At 41.4% G+C, this 19,816-nt stretch overlaps 2 protein-coding genes across 4 annotated transcripts in view; one reads left to right on the forward strand and one right to left on the reverse strand.

Moving 5' to 3' along the window:
* Positions 1-36: 36 nt before the first annotated feature.
* On the reverse strand, positions 37-4,929 carry dnajc22 (DnaJ (Hsp40) homolog, subfamily C, member 22). Of its 2 annotated transcripts, none has more exons than XM_014135880.2 (5): positions 4,768-4,929; positions 2,185-2,821; positions 1,489-1,675; positions 1,000-1,105; positions 37-753 (listed from the first exon to the last, which is right to left on the reverse strand). In XM_014135880.2, exons 2-5 carry the CDS (start codon positions 2,741-2,743, stop codon positions 565-567), a joined length of 1,041 nt encoding a protein of 346 aa, XP_013991355.1. In that variant the 5' UTR covers positions 2,744-2,821; positions 4,768-4,929; the 3' UTR covers positions 37-564. The 2 variants fall into 2 exon arrangements, with proteins under 2 accessions (XP_013991355.1, XP_045549246.1); XM_045693290.1 differs by lacking the exon at positions 4,768-4,929 and adding an exon at positions 4,686-4,704.
* Positions 4,930-5,242: 313 nt separating this feature from the next.
* Positions 5,243-19,816, forward strand: part of lmbr1l (limb development membrane protein 1-like) — a 44,792-nt gene continuing 30,218 nt past the window's right edge. The window contains exon 1 of one of the 2 annotated variants that reach the window (XM_014135879.2): positions 5,243-5,655. In XM_014135879.2, coding sequence (XP_013991354.2) covers positions 5,593-5,655 — 63 coding nt within the window. In that variant the 5' untranslated portion in view covers positions 5,243-5,592. Of the gene's footprint in view, positions 5,656-8,566; positions 9,526-19,816 lie in introns of those variants that run through there. The other variant, XM_014135878.2, reaches the window with a different exon arrangement.

Genomic DNA, 19,816 nt, shown 5'->3' on the forward strand with positions numbered 1-19,816 from the left:
GCCAGTGATTGCCGAAAACATCGATGCACAGGCTAATTAAAGATGTGGAAACAGCAGATTTATTGAGGCAACAAAAAGTACATATTTTAAATCAGAAAGGTGTGATGTTTGGGTACTGGTCTAGAGAGCATTTTTCTATTATATTAATTGACAATCATTATAGTTGGCGTTCTACAATTCACCACAAGATGGCAGCAATTTATTTGTATTATTATAATAGAGCAACCTAAATATTGGAGTCACTATTATCAAGAAGTTGGATACAGAACATATGTTTTAACATCAACCCCAATGTACAGCTGTCTAACAGTTTGAAATTGTTTACAATATTGCTATGCTGCTGTAATCCTGCTATAAGAACCCGTGTGACATGTTTGTCTGAGAAAATAAAATACATATCATTAAAAAAAAGAGAGCAACCTGGCTACTACAAAAAGTAATCTGCATCTAGAAAGTATCCCTTCTTGACTTGGATAAAACACATTATGACAATTGATCCTGTGAGAGGACGACCAAGTCTGTGCCACATCATTGACATTTGGGTTGACGGGTCGAGCAGGGAAATCATTTATTTCGATGATCAGGCTTCTGTGCTCTGAGCAGAGTCTCATAGGCTTCCTGGATCTGTATAAACATCTTCTGTGCCTCTTCCATCTTGCTGCCAGGGTTGTGGTCTGGGTGCCACACCTTCACCAGCTCTCTGTAGCTACGTGTTACCTCCTCCATAGAAGCCTCCTTACTCACTGACAACATCTGAAACACAACACAGACATATACAGCACGGGGCAGGCATAGTAGGGCATGCTCATTGAGATACAGAAAATCGAGCCAACCAGCAGAATCAATAGTATTTGACTGCATGTATGCTATTGTAACTGCACCAAGGGCAGCCACATCAATTGAATCTTGCTATGGTAACTAGCCCCAGGGGCAGCAACATCAATGGTATCGATCCCTCTGCTATAGCTCAATGTTTCAATGTTACACAGTCATACTCACTTGCAGTGCCTCTCTCTCCCTCTGACTGCGCTCTGTGAGCAGTATCTCCAAAACCTTCCTCCAGCTCTCCTCCGAGGGGCCCCAGCCCGTGAAAGCACCCAGTATCCTATAAGTTTTAGTTTAGTTCAGTTTAGGTTCGAAAGATACTCATTATACATCGGACCAGAGGAGGCTGGTGGGAGGAGCTATAGGAGGACGGGATCATTGTAATGGCTGGAATGGAATTAATGAAAAGGTATCAAACACATTAAACATATGGAAACCACGTTTGACTCAATTCTATATATTCCATTCCAGCCATTACAATGAGGCCAGTCCTCCTATAGCTCCTCCCACCAGCGTCAAGACTAATCTTCTTGGGTTCATACTCAAACACATAAACAACAACAAAATCCTATCCCTAAAAAGATTAATTCAGCAACTTCTTAAACGTATATTTGTTTGTATGTTTGTTTGTTTGTTTCTAGTCACTTGTGGTTATGGTTGTACCTGTAGGGTAGCAGCAGGAAATACTCCACCACCGAGCGGAGCCAGGGAAAGAACCAGAACATGTCCAGCAGGGCTGCCACACAGTCAGATAGGTAGTAGAGAGTGGCTGTGGTGTTGTGGAAGATACTGTATCCCAGTGGAGCTGAGAATGCCAGCCAGACTAGGGCCAGACGGTAGAGACGAGGACCTATAGAAAACAGAAAGAAACACATATAGATACAAGTAACAAGATATTAGTAACAAGGGGAATTGTTGATTCAGCATTAGACACCAAGAGAACATTTTGTTTTTTATGACTGAAAACATAGGAAGAACAATATATTCTACTACTCTATAGATATAGCAACAGTATCTGCATGTCTTCTGTAGTAATGGACTCCAGGGCCAGCAACATCAATTTTATTAAAAAAAAAATGTTTAACTAGGCAAGTCAGTTAAGAACAAATTCTTATTTACAATGACGGCCTAGGAACAGTGGGTTAACTGCCTTGTTCAGGGGCAGATTTTTACCTTGTCAGCTCAGGGATTCAGTTACTAGTCCAACGCTCTAACCACTAGGCTACCTGCCGCCCCTACTTTATAGATAGTACTTGCTGTAAAAGGCCATCATAGGCAGGTTTGGATGGACTTTGGCCTATTGTAATAGTGGAGCATAGTTGGTTGGAGATGTAAAATCATGGGCCATGGTCTACATACCCAGTTCTTGTTGACTCCCAGAAGGTGGACGGGTTTTGAACCTGCGGTGCTGTGACGCTGTGACGCTGGCAGCGATACTGATGGGCAGAGGGGAGATGGTGCTGCCATAGAAAATAGGGGAGGTGATGACACAGGCTATGAGGGTCTTGTGTAGGTCAGTTGTCTGCTCTCCCACACTGGAAACCAGGTGGACCCCGGCACCTACACACAGCGGCAGTACAATCAGGTAGAAGAAACTCAGTGAGTTCAGGCCGATCAGTGCCACCGTTCCGAAATAGATCCCTACGGAAATCTGACCAGCAAATCTGGCAACGCTCACAGGTGGAGGTCTGGCTATAGGGTGCCTTTTGCTATCTCTTAACCCTCCTTCTGGCTCCCGGTTGGCTTCTCCCACGTATGCAGGGATACGAAAGAACTCTCTGGCCCAGCCAACTCCAAAGCCCCCAAGGGTTAGCATCCATAGCAGGGCATGGCTGTCTCTTCCTAAGTACAGGTGATGAAGGCCCAACGGTCCACCCATTGCCCATAAGGCATAGGTGACAGTCACACTTTTCGTCATGATGATAGAATGGATAGGATCTCAGTGGATCAATGTTTGGACTATAGAAGAAAAACAGTCATCCTTGAAGACGAGAGTCTGCAATTCATAAGCAAAATGTGGATTATTTATGAAAGACGGTTAACTCAGTCACAGGCTGAAAGTAATGAGCAAAAACGATGATATACAAGAACATACACAGCATTCAGGGAAATACATACACGTCTTCATTGAAGAAAATAAATATGACACACATTGTAACTATGTAACAGTTATCATAGCCTAATTATGTAATTAGCACTGAACAAAAATATAAACATAACATGCAACAATTTCAAAGATTTTACTGTCTTACAGTTCATATAAGGAAATAAATGAATTAGGCCCTAATCTATGGTTTTCACATGACTGGGAATACAGATATGCATCTGTTAGTCAAAGACACCTTAAAAAAAGGTGTGGATGTGAATCAGAAAACCAGTCAGTATCTGGTGTGACCACCATTTGCCTCATGCAGCGCGACACATCTCCTTCACATAGAGTTGATCAGGCTGTTGATTGTGGCCTGTGGAATGTTGTCCCACTCCTCTTCAATGGCTGTGCGAAGTTGCTCGATATTGGCGGGAACTGGAACACACTGTTGTACACGTTGATCCAGAGCATCCCAAACATGCTCAATGGGTGACATGTCTGGTGAATATGCAGGCCATAGAAGAACTGGGATATTTTAAGTTTCCAGGAATTGTGTACAGATCCTTGCGACATGGGGCCGTGAACTATCACGCTGAAACATGAGGTGATGGCGGCGGATGAATGGCACGACAATGGGCCTCAGGATCTCGTCACGGTATCTCTGTGCATTCAAATGTGCATTGATAAAATCCAATTGTGTTCGTTGTCCGTAGTTTATGCCTGCCCATACCATAACCCACCGCCACCATGGGGCAATCTGTTCACAAAGTTGACATCAGCAAACCGCTCTCCCACACGACGCCGTACACATTTCGCTGTCTGCCATCTGCCCGGTACAGTTGAAACCGGGATTCATCCGTGAAGAGCACACTTTCCAGCGTGCCAATGGCCATCGAAGGTGAGAATTTGCCCACTGAAGTTGGTTACGACGAGCCCACAGATGAGCTTCCCTGAGATGGTTTCTGACAGTTTGTGCAAAAATTATTTGGTTCTGCAAACTCACAGTTTCATCAGCTATCTGGGTGGCTGGTCTCAGATGAAGAAGAAGCCGGATGTGGATATCCTGGGTTGTCATGGTTACACATGGTCTGCGGTTGTGAGGCCGGTTGGACGTACTACCAAATTCTCTCAAACGACGTTGGAGGCGGCTTATCGTAGGAAAATGAACACTCAATTCTCTGGCAACAGCTCTGCTGGAAATTCCTGCAGTCAACATGCCAATTGCACACTCCCTCAAAACTGTGACATTGTGTTGTGTGACAAAACCGCACATTTTATTTTGGCTTTTCTTTGTTCACTGCACAAGGTGCACATGTGTAATGAGCATGCTGTTTAATCAGATTATTGTTATGCCACACATGTCAGGTGGATGGATTATCTTGGCAAAGGAGAAATGCTCACTAACAGGGATGTAAACAAATTTGTGCACAACATTTTTGAGAAATAAGCTTTTTGTGCGTATGGAACATTTCTGGGATCTTTTATTTCAGCTCATGAAACATGGGATCAACACTACATGTTGCGTTTACATTTTTGTTCAGTGTAGCTCTCTGAACATTTGTTAATGTTTAGGAATGTGAAGAACAAAGGGACAGAATAAGAGATAAAAGATAAATAATACACACTATTATTATAAACAATAAAAACAGTACACTTTGGGTGCTACGGATCCATAACATGATGACAAAGCTGGACTGATAAGAACAAGAACATGCCGTTTTCATGGAACAAAATTAATCACTGCAATATATCAAATTCTCTATGAACTTACTGTTGATAGACCACAGAATGTACCATTGATTAGACTTACATAAATATGATTTTGAGTTATTTTGTAAAAGACACAAACTTACGACACAAATCAATCTGGGCAGTACAAATTCTTCCGTGGTTTAGAGATTGTTATTGCATCAGTAATGGACTTTGGATGGTGACAATGAAGTTGATAGGCCTTCTGGGCCCTGAATAGGCACAATAAACTTGATTCGCACTTCCTGGATAACTGCAATGATAAAACAGGCGTAAATATGTCATTTGGGACAGAATATTATCAATGTTTTAATAGTGGTGGAAAGTAAACAAATGTGTGTACATGCATGTTCCTGTCAATATTATGCTTCAGAAATGTATTATTTTATTGTAGTAAAATACTTTCACAAAAACAGCAGGGTCACACTGTGTTCAATTTGTCATGAAACAATGCTTGGACCAATCAGCTCACAGCGAAGTTTCATCTGCCAATCACAATATACCCTAGGGAAATATTCAACCAATCAATACCAGATTTGTACATTTAATTGGAGAGGCGCGGTGCCCCCACAATGTTGTGTTTAGAATTAGCTGTGATCTAATCTATTGTCATAAATGAAACCGTAAATTCGAATCTTGAACAAAATGTCAGGAAGAAAATACATTTAATCCACTCTCCTGGACCGCTCGCCCCTTTCTCCACGGCCCGCCCCGTACGCTTATAGCGCACGGAGGACCGTGATGCTTGCTAGTGGAGTTGAAACAGGGTACATGAAGACCGTAGTTTTGCCAATTAGTTTAGGACAAATGTAGGTAGCATGCCACAATGTTCTAACCGGCGAGAGATGTTTTGTTGTTTTATCGTCCCGTCACCGCGCTTTTAGTCACGTTTTATTATATTTTAACCCGTGCGTTATGGTTTCGTAGGGATGGAAGTAGACGACGTGTCGGTTAGAGAGCAACTTTTCCACAACAGAGTGCGAGAGACTTTTGTAAGTAACTTTAAACCTCGTATAAAAGCATTTCAGCGAGATTTTCTTCCGTGTTAACTACATTGTTTAAATAGTTGTAACTATTGTGTTTGTTCAATGAAAACCATGCCGTGGATGCAGTGGTGTTAACTACTTAAGTACAAATACAGATTTATTTAAAAAAAAATAATAATTGGGGTTGTATCTGGATTCCGTAGGCTACTTTACTATTTATATTTTTTACTAACTTTTACTTTACTACATTCCTGAAGAAAATGATGTACTTTTTACTCCATACATTGTTCTATGACACCTAAAAGTACTCGTTAAATTCTGAATGCTTAGTAGGACAGGACAATGGTCATTCACGCACATTATCAAGATAACATCTCTGGTCATCCCTACTGCCTGACATCAGACGGACTCACGAAACACACATGCTTCGTTTGTAAATTATGTTGGATTGTACCCCTGGCTAAACGTAAATGTTTTAAAACAAGACAATTGTGCCGTCTGGTTTGCTTAATATAAAGATTTAGAAATGTATACATTTACATTTGATACTGAAGTATATTTAAAACTAAATGCTTTTAGGCTTTAACTCAAGTAGTATTTTATAATAACTGTAGCCTTATGTTATTACGGGGACCCTACAGCCGGTACTGTGTGTGTGCCTCCAGCTGATCATTATCCAGTAATGTAGCTGAGGCATAGCCCAATATTGGACTAAAGAGCTAAACGTTACTCCTTAGTCAAAGCACCTTAGGTGTTCTGTTTAAAGGGCGAATTGGCTCTGGAAGCCCAAACAGCCAAATGCTCCATCTAAACGGGAATTGATTTTCAATTGCGGTACGGTTCTGGAAACATAAATCCCTCTACTTTAATATCACGTCAAAAATAATTTCACAAATGTACACTTACTGTACACCAAGTTGGGAGCAAGTCACTATTCGAGTCACAAGCAAGTCTCGAGTCACATTCTAAGAACGAGTCGAGTCGCAAGTTTTTTTTTTTCAATCTCAAGTCAAAAAAATAATGTAATGTAACAACTTGTTCACCTACAAAGCTTTGTCTATTTATTGAGGCTACCAGACGGCCCTTTTCATTAATTTGTCTACAACATATTTATAAGGGTTCCGTTGAGAAAAATGGACCTCCCTGAAACGACAATGGATAGCACTTACCATACCATCCCTGAGTGCTTGAAAAAAAACAAATGACCCTTCCCTATACCCAAAATAATAATTAAAACAAAGTGGATAGCAGAGAACATGTCTACCGTTTACCCTTACTACTTGAACAGACCAGAGCCTTGGCTGTGCCATTCTAGAAACTGTTCTCTGTCCTGTAAGCATTTGGCTACATGGCAAAGCAGGAATTCTGATGGTTGTGGGTTCGCAGACCATCGTGAACAAGAGTAGGGTTGTAAAGATCTCCTTTATAGTAAAAGCATCGCAGAAATCTATCATTGTATTTGCAGGTCTGAGGAAAAAAAATGGAATAAATATTTAATGCAATTCTACTTCATTTTACATATATGCATAATATTTTTAATGCCATACAAATTACTGAAATGACAGGCCAAGAATGGACAGAGCTAGGCCTATGTGTTCATAGTAGCATATTTCTCCAATGCCAAATCAGTGTCTTGTAATGAAATTGTCCCTGTTTGCAAATAATTACATCTGAGACATCATTAGGAATCTGAGCATGGTACTTCAAAAGTTATGCCTACATTTCCACCCCCAACAGTATGCTTACCGACTCAGAAACATTTAAGCTTTAACTGCTGGCTACTCTTCCGTGGCGTAACCCAATGAGAGAAGGTCACACGTGTATCCGCTAAAAGCTGTCTGGGTTTAAACATCTTATATTGTACAGAAAGTGAATAGTTGAATCAATTGATGGTGACAGAATTAGATTTCTTCCCAAGCAAAGTACATGTTCTGTCTCCTCTGCTATAGATGGTTGTTGCTGTCTCTGAATGTCCAAACGAAACATAATCCCCATATGCATCGTAGTTGCGTCTTTCCCGGGTATTATACAGCTTTTTTTTGTAGCACAAAGCATTGCGTAACAGCACAGTTATAGATCACTTTATATAATAGGATCTGTTTTATTTTCTTCAATCTTAAGGTAACAATGGGAAGGCCTGTGCTTTTTGCCATTTTCTTTGACTCCTCCTGAACTGCCACTGTAGGCCTACATAGCACAGTCATGGGTTAGGTAGCACACAAACAAGTTTTTGATCAGCAAGCGCAAAACAAGCTGAGGCTCGTGATCAAGACTATATAATTTTATTTTATTTAACCTTTATTTAACTAGGCAAGTCAGTTAAGAATTTGTTCTTATTTACAATGACCGCCTAGGAACAGTGGGTTAACTGCCTTGTTCAGGGGCAGAACGACAGATTTTTACCTTGTCAGCTCAGGGTTTTGATCTAGCAACCTTACGGTTACTGACCCAACGCTCTAACCACTAGGCTACCTGCCGCCCCAAAGACTAAGGAGATGATTGTGGACTACAGGAAAGGAGGACCGAGCACGCCCCCATTCTCATCGACGGGGCTGCAGTGGAGCAAGTTGAGACCTTCAAGTTCCTACGTGTCCACATCACCAACAAACTAACATGGTCCAAGCACACCAAGACAGTTGTGAAGAGGGCACAACAAAACCTATTCCCCCTCAGGAGACTGAAAAGATTTGGCATGGGTCCTCAGATCCTCAAAAGGTTCTACAGCTGCACGATTGAGAGCATCCTGACGGGTTGCATCACTGCCTGGTACGGCAACTGCTCGGCCCGTGACCGCAAGGCACTACAGAGGATAGTGCGTACGGCCCAGTACATTACTGGGGCCAAGCTTCCTGCCATCCAGGACCTCTATACCAGGCGGTGTCAGAGAGACCCTAAAAATTGTCAGACTCCAGCCACCCTAGTCATAGTGTTCTCTCTGCTACCACACGGCAAGTGGTACCGGAGCGCCAAGTCTAGGTCCAAGAGGCTTCTAAACAGCTTCTACCCGCAAGCCATTAGACTCCTCAACATCTAATCAAATGGCTACCCAGACTACTTGCACCACCCTTCATGCTGATGCTACTCTGTTATCTATTATTAACTCTACCCACATGTATATAAATGACCTTGACTAACCGGTGCCCCCGCACATTGACTCTGTACCAGTACCCACTGTATATAGCCCCGCTATTGTTATTTACTGCTGCTCTTTAATTATGTTGCTTTATTTCTTATTTTTGTAGGTATTTTCCTTAACTGCATTGTTGGTTAGGGGCTTGTAAATAAGCGTTTCACTGTAAGGTCTACACCTGTTGTTTTCGGTGCATGTGACAAATAACATTTGATTTGAATATCCATTGTGGTGTGTAATGCAGCTCAGTTTTATTTACACCATCCCAGCTATCTTAGATGTATAACTTTGCTCTGTGCTTCTCTGAGCATGCACTTCGTAGCCTATAGGCTATGGATTGTTTTATTGTGACCAGACCATTAAGCAATAAGCATCAGAAAATGCATCCCTCCCTACTCCATATCAAAGGCTTGGTTTGACAAGCTCTGTTTGCCGGAAAATAGCTGCTGGCTAAGGATGCTGCTAGGACACATGCAGCATGTACTTTTTCGCTCTTTACTTTAATTGCCGTTTTGATCTGGCTTTTGAATTTAGCGTTTTTACCGTCATCTTGGTCTTGTCTTCGCCCAATGTTTTTCGTTCAGCTTTTTGCAGCACCGGTCTGGTGAGGTTGAATGCCCCCTCTACTCTCGTCAAAAGCTTCTCCCGAGTGGGTATTACTCCTACTCCCGTTGTCTGCTGCACTGATGTTTGGAACCTACCCATCGTTCTGTTCCCCATCTGCCCTGATCTGTCTCCCCTTTCTGGTACAGGTACCCCTTCCACACTTGCATCCAAAACGCATGCACATAAATACACACACACCGCAGACTTTGGACTGAACTGCAAGCAATTATTGTAGGATTAGATGGAGTATATACTGAACAAAAATATTAACGCAACGTGACAATTTCAAAGATTTTACAGAGTTACAGTTCATGTAAGGAAATCAGTCAATTGAAGTAAATTCATTAGGTCCCACATGATCCCGCATGTGAAGAAGCCGGGGTGTGGAGGTCCTGGGCTTAGCAAACCGCTTGCCCACACAAAGCCATACACGTGGTCTGCGGTTGTGAGGCCGGTTGAATGTACTGCCAAATTCTCTCAAACGACGGAGGCAGCTTGTGGTAGAGAAATTAATATTACATTCTCTGGAAACAAAACCTCTGACAAAACTGCACATTTTAAAGTGGCCTTTTATTGTCCCCAGTACAAGATTCTTGATATGCCACACCTGTCAGGTGGATGGGATTATCTTGGCAAAGGAGAAATGCTCACTAACAGGGATGTAAACAAATTTGAGAGAAATACACTTTTTGTGCATATGGAACATTTCTGGGATTTTTATTTCACCTCATGAAACATGGGACCAATACTTTACATGTTGGGTTTATAATTTTGTTCCGTGTAGATTTACCACGTAAACAGTGGATTCGGAAAGTGTTCGGACCCCTTTTACCACATTGTTACGTTACAGCCTTATTCTAAAATGGATTGAATAAATAAAAATATTCAACAAACACAATACCCCATAATGACAAAGTGAAAACAGATTTATAATTTTTGGGGGGCAAAATTTGAAGAAAAACTTAACAAAAATATCTTATTTACATAATTATTCAGACCCTTTGCTATGAGACTCTAAATTGAGCTCAGGTGCATCCTGTTTCCATTGATCATCTTTGAGATGTTTCTACAACTTGATTGGAGTCCACCTGTGGTAAATTCAATTGATTGGACATGATTTGGAAAGGCGCACACCTGTCTATATAAAGGTCTCACAGTTGACAGTGCATTTCAGAGCAAAAACCAAGCCATGAGGATGAAGGAATTGTCCATAGAGCTCCGAGACAGGATTGTGTTGAGTCACAGATTTGGGGAAGGGTACCAAAAATGTTCTGCAGCATTGAAGGTCCGCAAGAACACAATGGTCTCCATCATTCTTAAATGGAAGAAGTTTGGAACCACCAAGACTCTTCCTAGAGCTGGCCGCCCGGCCAAACTGAGCAATCTGGGGAGAAGGGCCTCGGTCAGGGAAGAACCCGATGGTCACACTGACAGCGCTCTGGAGTTCCTCTGTGGAGATGGTTGTCCTTCTGGAATGCTCTCCAATCTCTGCAGCACTCCACCTATCAGGCCTATATGGAAGAGTGGCCAGACAGAAGCCACTGCTCAGTAAAAGACGCATGACAGCCCGCTTGGAGTTTGCCAAAAGGCACCTATAGGACTCTCAGACCAGAAGAAACAAGATTCTCTGGTCTAATGAAACCAATTTTGAACTCTTTAGCCTGAATACCAAGCATGACGTCTATAGGAAACCTGGCAAACCTGAAGCGTAGTGGCAGCATCATGCTGTGGGGATGTTTTTTAGCAGCAGGGAGACTAGTCAGGATGGAGGGAAAGATGAAATGAGAAAATTAGAGATCCTTGATGACAACCTTCGACTGGGGCTAAGGTTCACCTTCCAACAGGACAACGACCCTCGGCACACAGCCAAAACAACGCAGGAGTGGCTTTGGGTAAAGTCTCTGAATGTCCTTGAGTGGCCCAGCCAGAGCCCGGACTTGAACCCGATCGAACATCTCTGGAGAGACCTGAAAATGGCTGTGCAGCGACGCTCCCCATCCAACCTGACAGAGCTTGAGAGGATCTGCAGAGAGGAATAGGAAACACTCCAAAACAGGTGTGCAAAGCTTGTAATGTCATACCCAAGAAGATTTGAGGCTGTAATTGCTGACAAAGGTGCTTCAACAAAGTACTGAGTAAAGGATCTGAATAATTATGTAATTGTAATATATTTTATTTAAATAAGTTGTTGCTTTGTCATTATGGGATATTGTGTGTAGATTTTTGATACATTTTAGAATGAGCTGTAACCTAACAAAATGTGGAAACATTTAAGGACTGAATACTTCCCGAATGCACTATACATTTTAAAAGTGTGAAAGCAAGCAAAGCACTCTCCACTGGCGTTAGTTTGGAGAGCGCAAGTGGAGAGATGCACCTATGGTGTCTTCGCCACAGTAGTTAATTTTAGCAACAAATTCCAAATGCATGCGTCATAAGACGACTATCAATTTCGAGCAATTTTGACATAGCAAAAAAACCAATGACCGCATGTTTGTGGCTTCTTCAGTTTACACACAGGTGTACGGTGACGCAGATAGCTAATTAGCCCAGGTAGTCCACTATCTTCTGTCTGTTTTCCGTAAGCAAGTGCTCTAACATGGAAATATGACTGTGGGAACCCTGTAAAGGTGTATATCATTTTAGCCTTTTTGTATTTTTGAAAATTATCACCGTTATGAGAAGTTTCTTATGCTTCCAAAACCATTCCGCAAGCGACAAGCTTTCATTTTCAGGCCCTTAACAACCACCCCATGCCCACAGAAGACTGTTTCTTGCAATGACTTGTGTGTAATATAATGGTCCTGAGAGCCATTATCAAGGGCTAGCTGAGACACAGAAGGGTGACCCAAGAAGGAGCCCTTTCTTGCATCTGTGGCCCTTCTCTTTTTTTTCCCCCCTGGGGCCAATGCATGCGTTCAAAGGTCTTAACTCCAAGCCCCATAGCCAAGGGCCCCTTCCAAAAAAAGTATGCGGGATTGGAAGTGATGCAGACAATTACATTGCTGGAAGCTACATTCTATCTGCAATATTTAAGCTGATCTACCCCCCCCAAAAAAAAAACAAGATGTCTTTGGTAAATAATTTGTCTGGTCTAGGGCTGTGGCTGTCATGACATTTTGTCAGCTGGTTATTGTCATGCAAAAGACTGCCAGTCTCATGGTAATTTAGCATTAATTAACATAAACATGCTTAGTGTCTCCAGGCCTCTGCATACAAGCCAGATGACATACAGTAGGCTGACTCCTTCTGTTCTTCTGAATATCATATCATAATGTTTCTTTAAACCTGCCATCACAATAAATACATTTTATTTTAGGTGTATATTAAATTGATTTATACTTTTTTCATGTAGTTCCGAAGGAGTGCAACAGCAGCTTGTATGCGTGGAGGACTGGAGATGCTAAATGTGTTTATGGTAATTTAATGCTCAATTACTTTGAGACTGGCAGTCATTTGCATGACAAGAACCAGCTGACACAATTTCATGACTGGCACAGCCCTACTCTCACGCGATACAGTTTTGGAACATTTGGACCTTTAAATAATTTCTGACTGGTATGGAAGTTTTCTAATGCAGAAGATGCACTTACTGTACGCGGTTTAGCGAAGTTGCACCCTGCTGTATTTTGAGTATCACCTGCCTTTGACCGGAAATGTGGAAAAGAATTGTCCAATGGAAATGCGAGAGGATGTTGTACCTCTGCTATAGGCTGTGACAGCTGGGTGCAAGTTTGTTAATCTGCGTACAATAAGTGTTTTTTTTAATTTTATTTATTTTAAATGTAAAATATTATTTCTCGCTGGTATGAAAGTTGTCCAAAGGTTTCCAAAACTGCAAGCGTGGATACTAAAGTTTCGAAACGTTTAAATAAAGCGTTGGGATTGTAATTCACATGAAGCCAGCTGTGTTCTGTACCTTCTGCTGAGAACCTAAAGGGGGGGGGGGGGGTCCCCTTGGCTTCTCAAGAGCTTAGGTTCGGGATGTTTAATTCAGACTAAGGGTTAGAAATGGGTGATGTTTTATCGGAGCTCAAGGCGAGGCGCCATCTTAGCCATGAGCTAGCCTATGCCTCCTCTTCCAAAGCCTTGGTTATATAATGTAATGTTTGTGCTGTATTGAATTTACCTGAAATGTTGACACTTGGCTTCAGCATGTTCACTTCCTGTGAGATGCTAAACTGGTCTGGATTGTTGGCACTGTATAGCTGCTCCCAGCCTCCCGCTGAACTTCAGACCTGATTTTAGTATTGCTACAACAGGGCACATGGAGATGACCCTTAAACCCACAAAGAACAGCAGTTCTCATGTAGACTTTGCTACACCAGAGCAAGCCTTGTTCCATGAGCCAAATAGATAATGGGTACTGTTCTTTAGGCACTGTACAAACTAACGTCTGACCTCATTTAATGACATGTATACTGAAAGAAATTATAAATGCAACAATTTCATTGATTTTACAGAGTTACAGTGCATGAGGAAATCAGTCAATTGAAATACATTTTAGGCCCTAGTATATGGATGTCTAATGACTGGGAATACTGATATGCCTCTGTTGGTCACAGGTACCTTTAAAAATAAGGTAGGGGCGTGGATCAGAAAACCAGTCAGTATCTGTTGTGACCACCATTTGTCTCATACAGTGTGACAAATCTCATTCGCATAGAATTGATCTGGCTGTTGATGGCCTGTGGAATGTTGTCCCACTCTTCAATGGCCGTGTGACGTTGCTGGTTTTGTGGCGGGAACTGGAACATGCTGTCGTACATATCGATCCAGAGCATCCCAAACATGCACAATTGGTGATATGTCTGAGTATACAGGCCATGGAAGAACTGGGATATTTTAACTTCTAGAAATTGTATACAGATCCTTGCGAGATGGGGCCGTGCATTATCATGTTGAAACATGGCAGGACAAGGACTCTGTCTCGTTATCTCTGTGCATTCAAATTGCCATCGATAAAATGCAATTGTGTTCGTTGTCTGTAGCTTATGCCTGCCCATACCTTAACCCCACCGCCGCTCTGTTCACAATGTTGACATTAGCAAACCACTTGCCCACACAACGCCATACACGTGGTCTACGGTTTTGAGGCCGGTTGAACGTACTGGCAAATTTTCTAAAACATTTGGAGGTGGGTTATGGTAGAAATGAACATTCGATTCTCTGGTAACAGCTTTGGTGGACATTCCTGTGGTCAGCATACCAATTGCATGCTCCCTCAACTTGAGACATCTGTGGCATTGTGTTGTGACACAACTGCACATTTTAGTGGCCTTTTGTCCCTCTGTTATGATCAGGCTGTTTAATCTGCTTCTTGATATGCCACACCTGACAACTGGATGAATTATCTTGGCGAAGGAGAAAGGCCTCACTAATAGGGATGTAAATTAATTTGAAGTTTCTTTTCTTTTGTGGATATGGAACATTTATGGGCTCTTATTTCAGTTCATGAAAAATGGGACCAACACTTACATTTTTGTTCAGTATATTTTTAAAACATTGCATGTTGGGAATCGGATATGTTTAACACCAAGAACTCATCATTCATCCATGACTTCTGAACCACATTTTTATTAAGAGTTTCTCATTCCTTGAGACCCTTATACAGTCTACACTCTGCTTTTACCAGGGTTTTAAAACCTGGGTTCTCAAATTGGTTTCAAAAGTAACTTGGGGTACATTTTTTTTAGGCTTCCAATGTTCTTATAATTTCAGGACTGCATATTTATACATGACACTTTGGACAGTGTGATTTTTGACGAGGTTGGAACTAGCCTAATGAGTGTAACATTTGTACAGCGCTCTCATGGAATAGCCTACCTCGACTGTTTTTTAGAGGTGCTATATCGTAAGTGGACCCATCAGGGTGTTAAGTCAATATTTGTGGGTTGTTTGTAAGGCAGGAAAATGAATAGGTGTGTATGCAATGGTGTGTTTGCTGAATAAACACATTTTTACAGTTTGCGTTGATATATAGTGTCTGTGTTTTCTGAGACGCAATGGGGAATATTCCTTAAACGCAATCCAGACTTTACGCAAAGGGACGATTTGGACCTCAACGGAGTACGTGAATGTTTTTAGTCACAAAATAAGCGTTGTCTTGTAGTACATTGCTCGAAGATTGTAAGGTGAATTCTAGGGTGGCATGTAGCCTAGCAGTTGAGAGCTTTGGGCCAGTAACCGAATCCCGGAGCCGACTAGGTGAAAAATCAGTCTGCCCTCTTGACCACGGCACTTAACCCTAATTGCTCCTGTAAATCACGCTGGGTAAGAGCTTCTGCTAAATGACTCAAATGTAAATTCCTTGCGCAACGTCTGGGGAAGTTGTGTAGACAAAGCTCTATTTTACCCTAACTCGCTTGGTTCAAATTTTTGTTTCTCTTTTGCCACAATTGTTTCACAAAATAATTACATCTCTACATACAGTGCATTTGGACCCCTGGACCTTTTGAGCATTTTGTTACATTACAGACTTATTCTAAATGTAGTAAACTGCCCCCCCCCCCATTAAACTACACACTACCCCATAATGACAAAGCAAAAACAGGTTTTTAGAAATGATTGCAAATTTATTACATTTAAAATGTATTATCACATTTACATAAGTATTCAGACCCTTTACGCAGTACTTTTGTTAAAGCACCTTTGGCAGCAATTACAGCCTCGAGTCTTCTTGGGTATGATGCTACAAGCTTGGCACAACTGTATTTGGGGTGTTTTGCCCATGCGTCACTGCACAGCTATTTTCAGGTCTCTCGAGAGATGTTCGATCCGGTTCAAGTCCGGGCTCTGGCTGGGCCACTCAAGGACATTCAGAGACTTGTCCCAAAGCCACTCCTGTGTTGTCTTGGCTGAGGGTCATTGTCCTGTTAGGTGAACCTTTGCCCCAGTCTGAGTGCTCTGTAGCAGGTTTTCATCAAGGATCTCTCTACTTCGCTCCTTTCATCTTTCCCTTGATCCGGACACAATCCCCAAGTCCCTGCCGCTGAAACACATCCCCACAGCATGATGCTGCCACCATCATGCTTCACTGTATGGATTGTGCCAGGTTTCCTCCAGATGTGACACTTGGTATTCAGGCCAAAGAGTTCAATCTTGGTTTCATCAGACCAGCGAATTTTGTTTCTCATGGTCAGAGTCCTTTTAGGTGCCTTTTGGCAAACCCCAAGTGTGCGGTCTTGTGCGTTTTACTGAGGAGTGGCTTCCGTCTGGCCACTCTACCACAAAGGCCTGATTGGTTGAGTGCTGCAGAGATGGTTGTCTTTCTGGAAGGTTCTCCCATCTCCACAGAGGAACTCTGGAGCTCTGTCAGAGTGACCATCAGGTTCTTGGTCACCTCTGTGACCTAGTTCCTTCTCCCCCGATTGCTCAATTTGGCTGGGCGGCCAGCTCTAGGAAGAGTCTTGGTGGTTCCAAACTTCTTCCATTTTAAGAATGAGTAAGGCCACTGTGTTCTTCGGGACTATAGCAAAGGGTCTGAATATTTATGGAAATCATTTTATATTTACAAACATTTCTAAAAACCCTGCTTTTACTGTTGTGTGTAGATTAAGGGATTTAATTTAATAAATTGTAGACAAATTCAAGGTGTCTCAATACTTTTCGAATGCACTTTTTATACAGCCTATGACTTGTCGTTGTCACCAATCCGCTTCAAATCACTTAACTTCAACGTCTGGTTTAGCTTGGCATTCGACTGCTGCATAAAATAAGCAGCATTGATAACCAAAAATAATCTCAGGGACTTGTTCAAACAAACCAAACATTTTAGCCCTATTAGAATCTCCCCCTCCCCCAATGGTATGTTTTTTTAGAAGTAATATCTAGTGGCAAGGAAAAAGTATAAGTATAAACTCTTTGTAATTACCTGGATTTCTACATAAATTGGTGAATAGATGATTTTTGCTAAGTCACAACAATAGACAGTGTGCTTACAATTTGCGTTATTAGTTTTTTCTTGTCTATATTGAATACATTTAAACTTTCACAGTGTAGGTTGGAGAAGGTATGTGAACCCCTAGGCTAATGACTTCTACAAAAGCTAATTGGAGTCAACTAATCTGAAGTCCAATCAATGAGACGAGATTGGAGATGTTGTTTAGAGCTGCCCTGCCCTTTAAAAACACTCTAAAAATTTTAGTTTGCTATTCACAAGAAACATTGCCTGATGTGAACCATGCCTCACATGAAAGCGATCTCAGAAGACCTAAGATTAAGAATTGTTGCCTTGCATAAAGCTGGAAAGGGTTACAAAAGTATCTCTAAAAGTCAGTCCAAGGTAAGACAAATGGTCTATAAATGGAGAAAGTTCAGCACTGTTGCGACTCTCCCTAGGAGTGGCCGTCCTGCAAAGATGACTACAAGAGCAGAATGTTTAATGAGGTTAAGAAGAATCAAAGTGTCAGCTAAATACTTACAGAAATCTCTGGAACATACTAACATGTGTTGACGAGTTTACGATACGTAAAACCCTAAACAAGAAGGGTGTTCATGGGAGGACACCACGGAAGAAGCCACTGCTGTCCAAAAACATTGCAGCACGTCTGAAGTTTGCAAAATAGCACTTGTATGTTCCACAACGCTATTGGCTAAATATTCTGTGGACCGATTAAACTAAAACTGAGTTGTTTGGAAGGAACATGCATCAACCTCATCCCAACTGTAAAGTATGGTGGAGGGAGCATCATGGTTTGGGGCTGCTTTGCTGCCTCAGGGCCTGGACAGCTTGCTATCATCGGAAAAATGAATTTCCAAGTTTATCAAGACATTTTGCAGGAGAATGTTAGGCTATCTGTCCGCCAATTGAAGCTCAACAGAAGTTGGGTGACGCAACAGGACAACGACCCAAAACACAGAAGTAAATCAACAATTGTTTCAACAGAAAAATAAATATGCCTTCTGGAGTGGCCCAGTCCTGACCTCAACCCAATTGAGATGCTGTGTCATGTCATCAAGAGAGCGATTCACACCAGACATCCCAAGAATATTGCTGAACTGAAACAGTATGGTAAAGAGGAATGGTCAAAATTCCTCTTGACTGTTGTGCAGGTCTGCTCCGCAACTACTGAAAATGTTTGGTTGAGGTTATTGCTGCCAAAGGAGGGTCAACCAGTTATTAAATCCAAGGATTCACATACTTTTTCTACCCTGCACTGTGAATGTTTACATGGTGTGTTAAATAAAGACATGACAACGTATAATTGTTTATTAGTTTAAGCAGACTATTGTTGTGACTTAGATGAAGATCAGATCAAGTTTTATTTACATTTTATGCAGAAATCCAGGTAATTCCAAAGGGGTCACATACTTTTTTTTTTTTCTTGCATTGTACATGAATCTATTGTATTTTGAAATTGGTGTCACCCCCAAAAACATTTTGCAGCGTCACACAACAAATACATTTGCAATCTTGTAAAAGCATAGTCATTCACAATGTTTTATTAAGAAGTGTAATTGACTGAGTTACATCTAACCTGTCCAAGCAGGAATGCATGACTCAATATATTGATATGCAACCTAATCCAGTGATTGTCATGAATTTTGGGTTGGCAATTTTGATTTTTTTGTAATATGTTACTGTCAAAATAGGGCTTCAGATTTTTCAGATTCATTTTTTTTTGTTCAATAGATGAATTGGTTTTAATCTTTGTGAACTAAAATGTATATAGACCTAATTAAATTGGTGCCAATTCACCACAGGAAGTGGGAACTCAACACATCAGCTATATCACTAACTCTAAATATAACTGCTACTAGCCATGTATTAATCTAACAGTAAATGTAATGTCCTAAAACAAACATTGAAATGAGGCTTAGTGCACTCCCAATGGCCGATGCGCAATTTTTGGTATTTCAAAGCCTTATCAGATATTGTTTAACAGTGTGCTTTGAGCTTTATTTTTATTTAACTAGGCAAGTTAGTTAACAAATTCTTATTTACAATGACTGCCTATGATCGTTGACAATTAAAATCTATATCAACACAAACCCTCATCTTTTTAATATGGACAAGTTGCTTTTCCCTCCCAATTGCATTTTTAAATGTTATACTATCATGATGGGGGCAAGAGTACGAAAGGCAGAAGGTAGCTCAAATAGCCTTGTCTCATTCCTCCATAATCAATCCTATTGACCAGCTGTAACATCATGTAGGTGTTTTGCCTGATTCATTCATCTTCTCCCCTTCCACAGTTCTATGATCTGTTGAGTACTAATTTGTGCTTAAATGTCGCTTTCACCTAAGCATAATGCTTCCCAAGTACCACAGACCCAGAAGTTAAACATGCAGCTGACCAAATAACACAAGATTTTAATTCTGGGTTAACCAAGAGTATTTGGCCATTTTAAAGGGGCTTTAGGCCCAGTTCTCATCGATCCTGATACAAACCCCTCATTTTGCATCCTTGAAGATGACTTGGAGGTTGG

Source organism: Salmo salar, chromosome ssa13 (assembly GCF_905237065.1).
Source record: "Salmo salar chromosome ssa13, Ssal_v3.1, whole genome shotgun sequence".
In the NCBI taxonomy this organism is placed as follows: Eukaryota; Metazoa; Chordata; class Actinopteri; order Salmoniformes; family Salmonidae; genus Salmo; species Salmo salar.

What these genes read in the sequence shown, in the direction of transcription:
- dnajc22 (XM_014135880.2), bottom strand. Translation starts at nt 2,743, where the DNA reads ATGACGAAAAGTGTGACTGTCACCTATGCCTTATGGGCAATGGGTGGA. An exon ending in TTCCTGCTGCTACCCTACAG is followed by an intron (nt 1,106 to 1,488) that starts GTACAACCATAA and finishes TAAAACTTATAG; the next exon opens with GATACTGGGTGCTTTCACGG. An exon ending in GGGAGAGAGAGGCACTGCAA is followed by an intron (nt 754 to 999) that starts GTGAGTATGACT and finishes GTTGTGTTTCAG; the next exon opens with ATGTTGTCAGTGAGTAAGGA.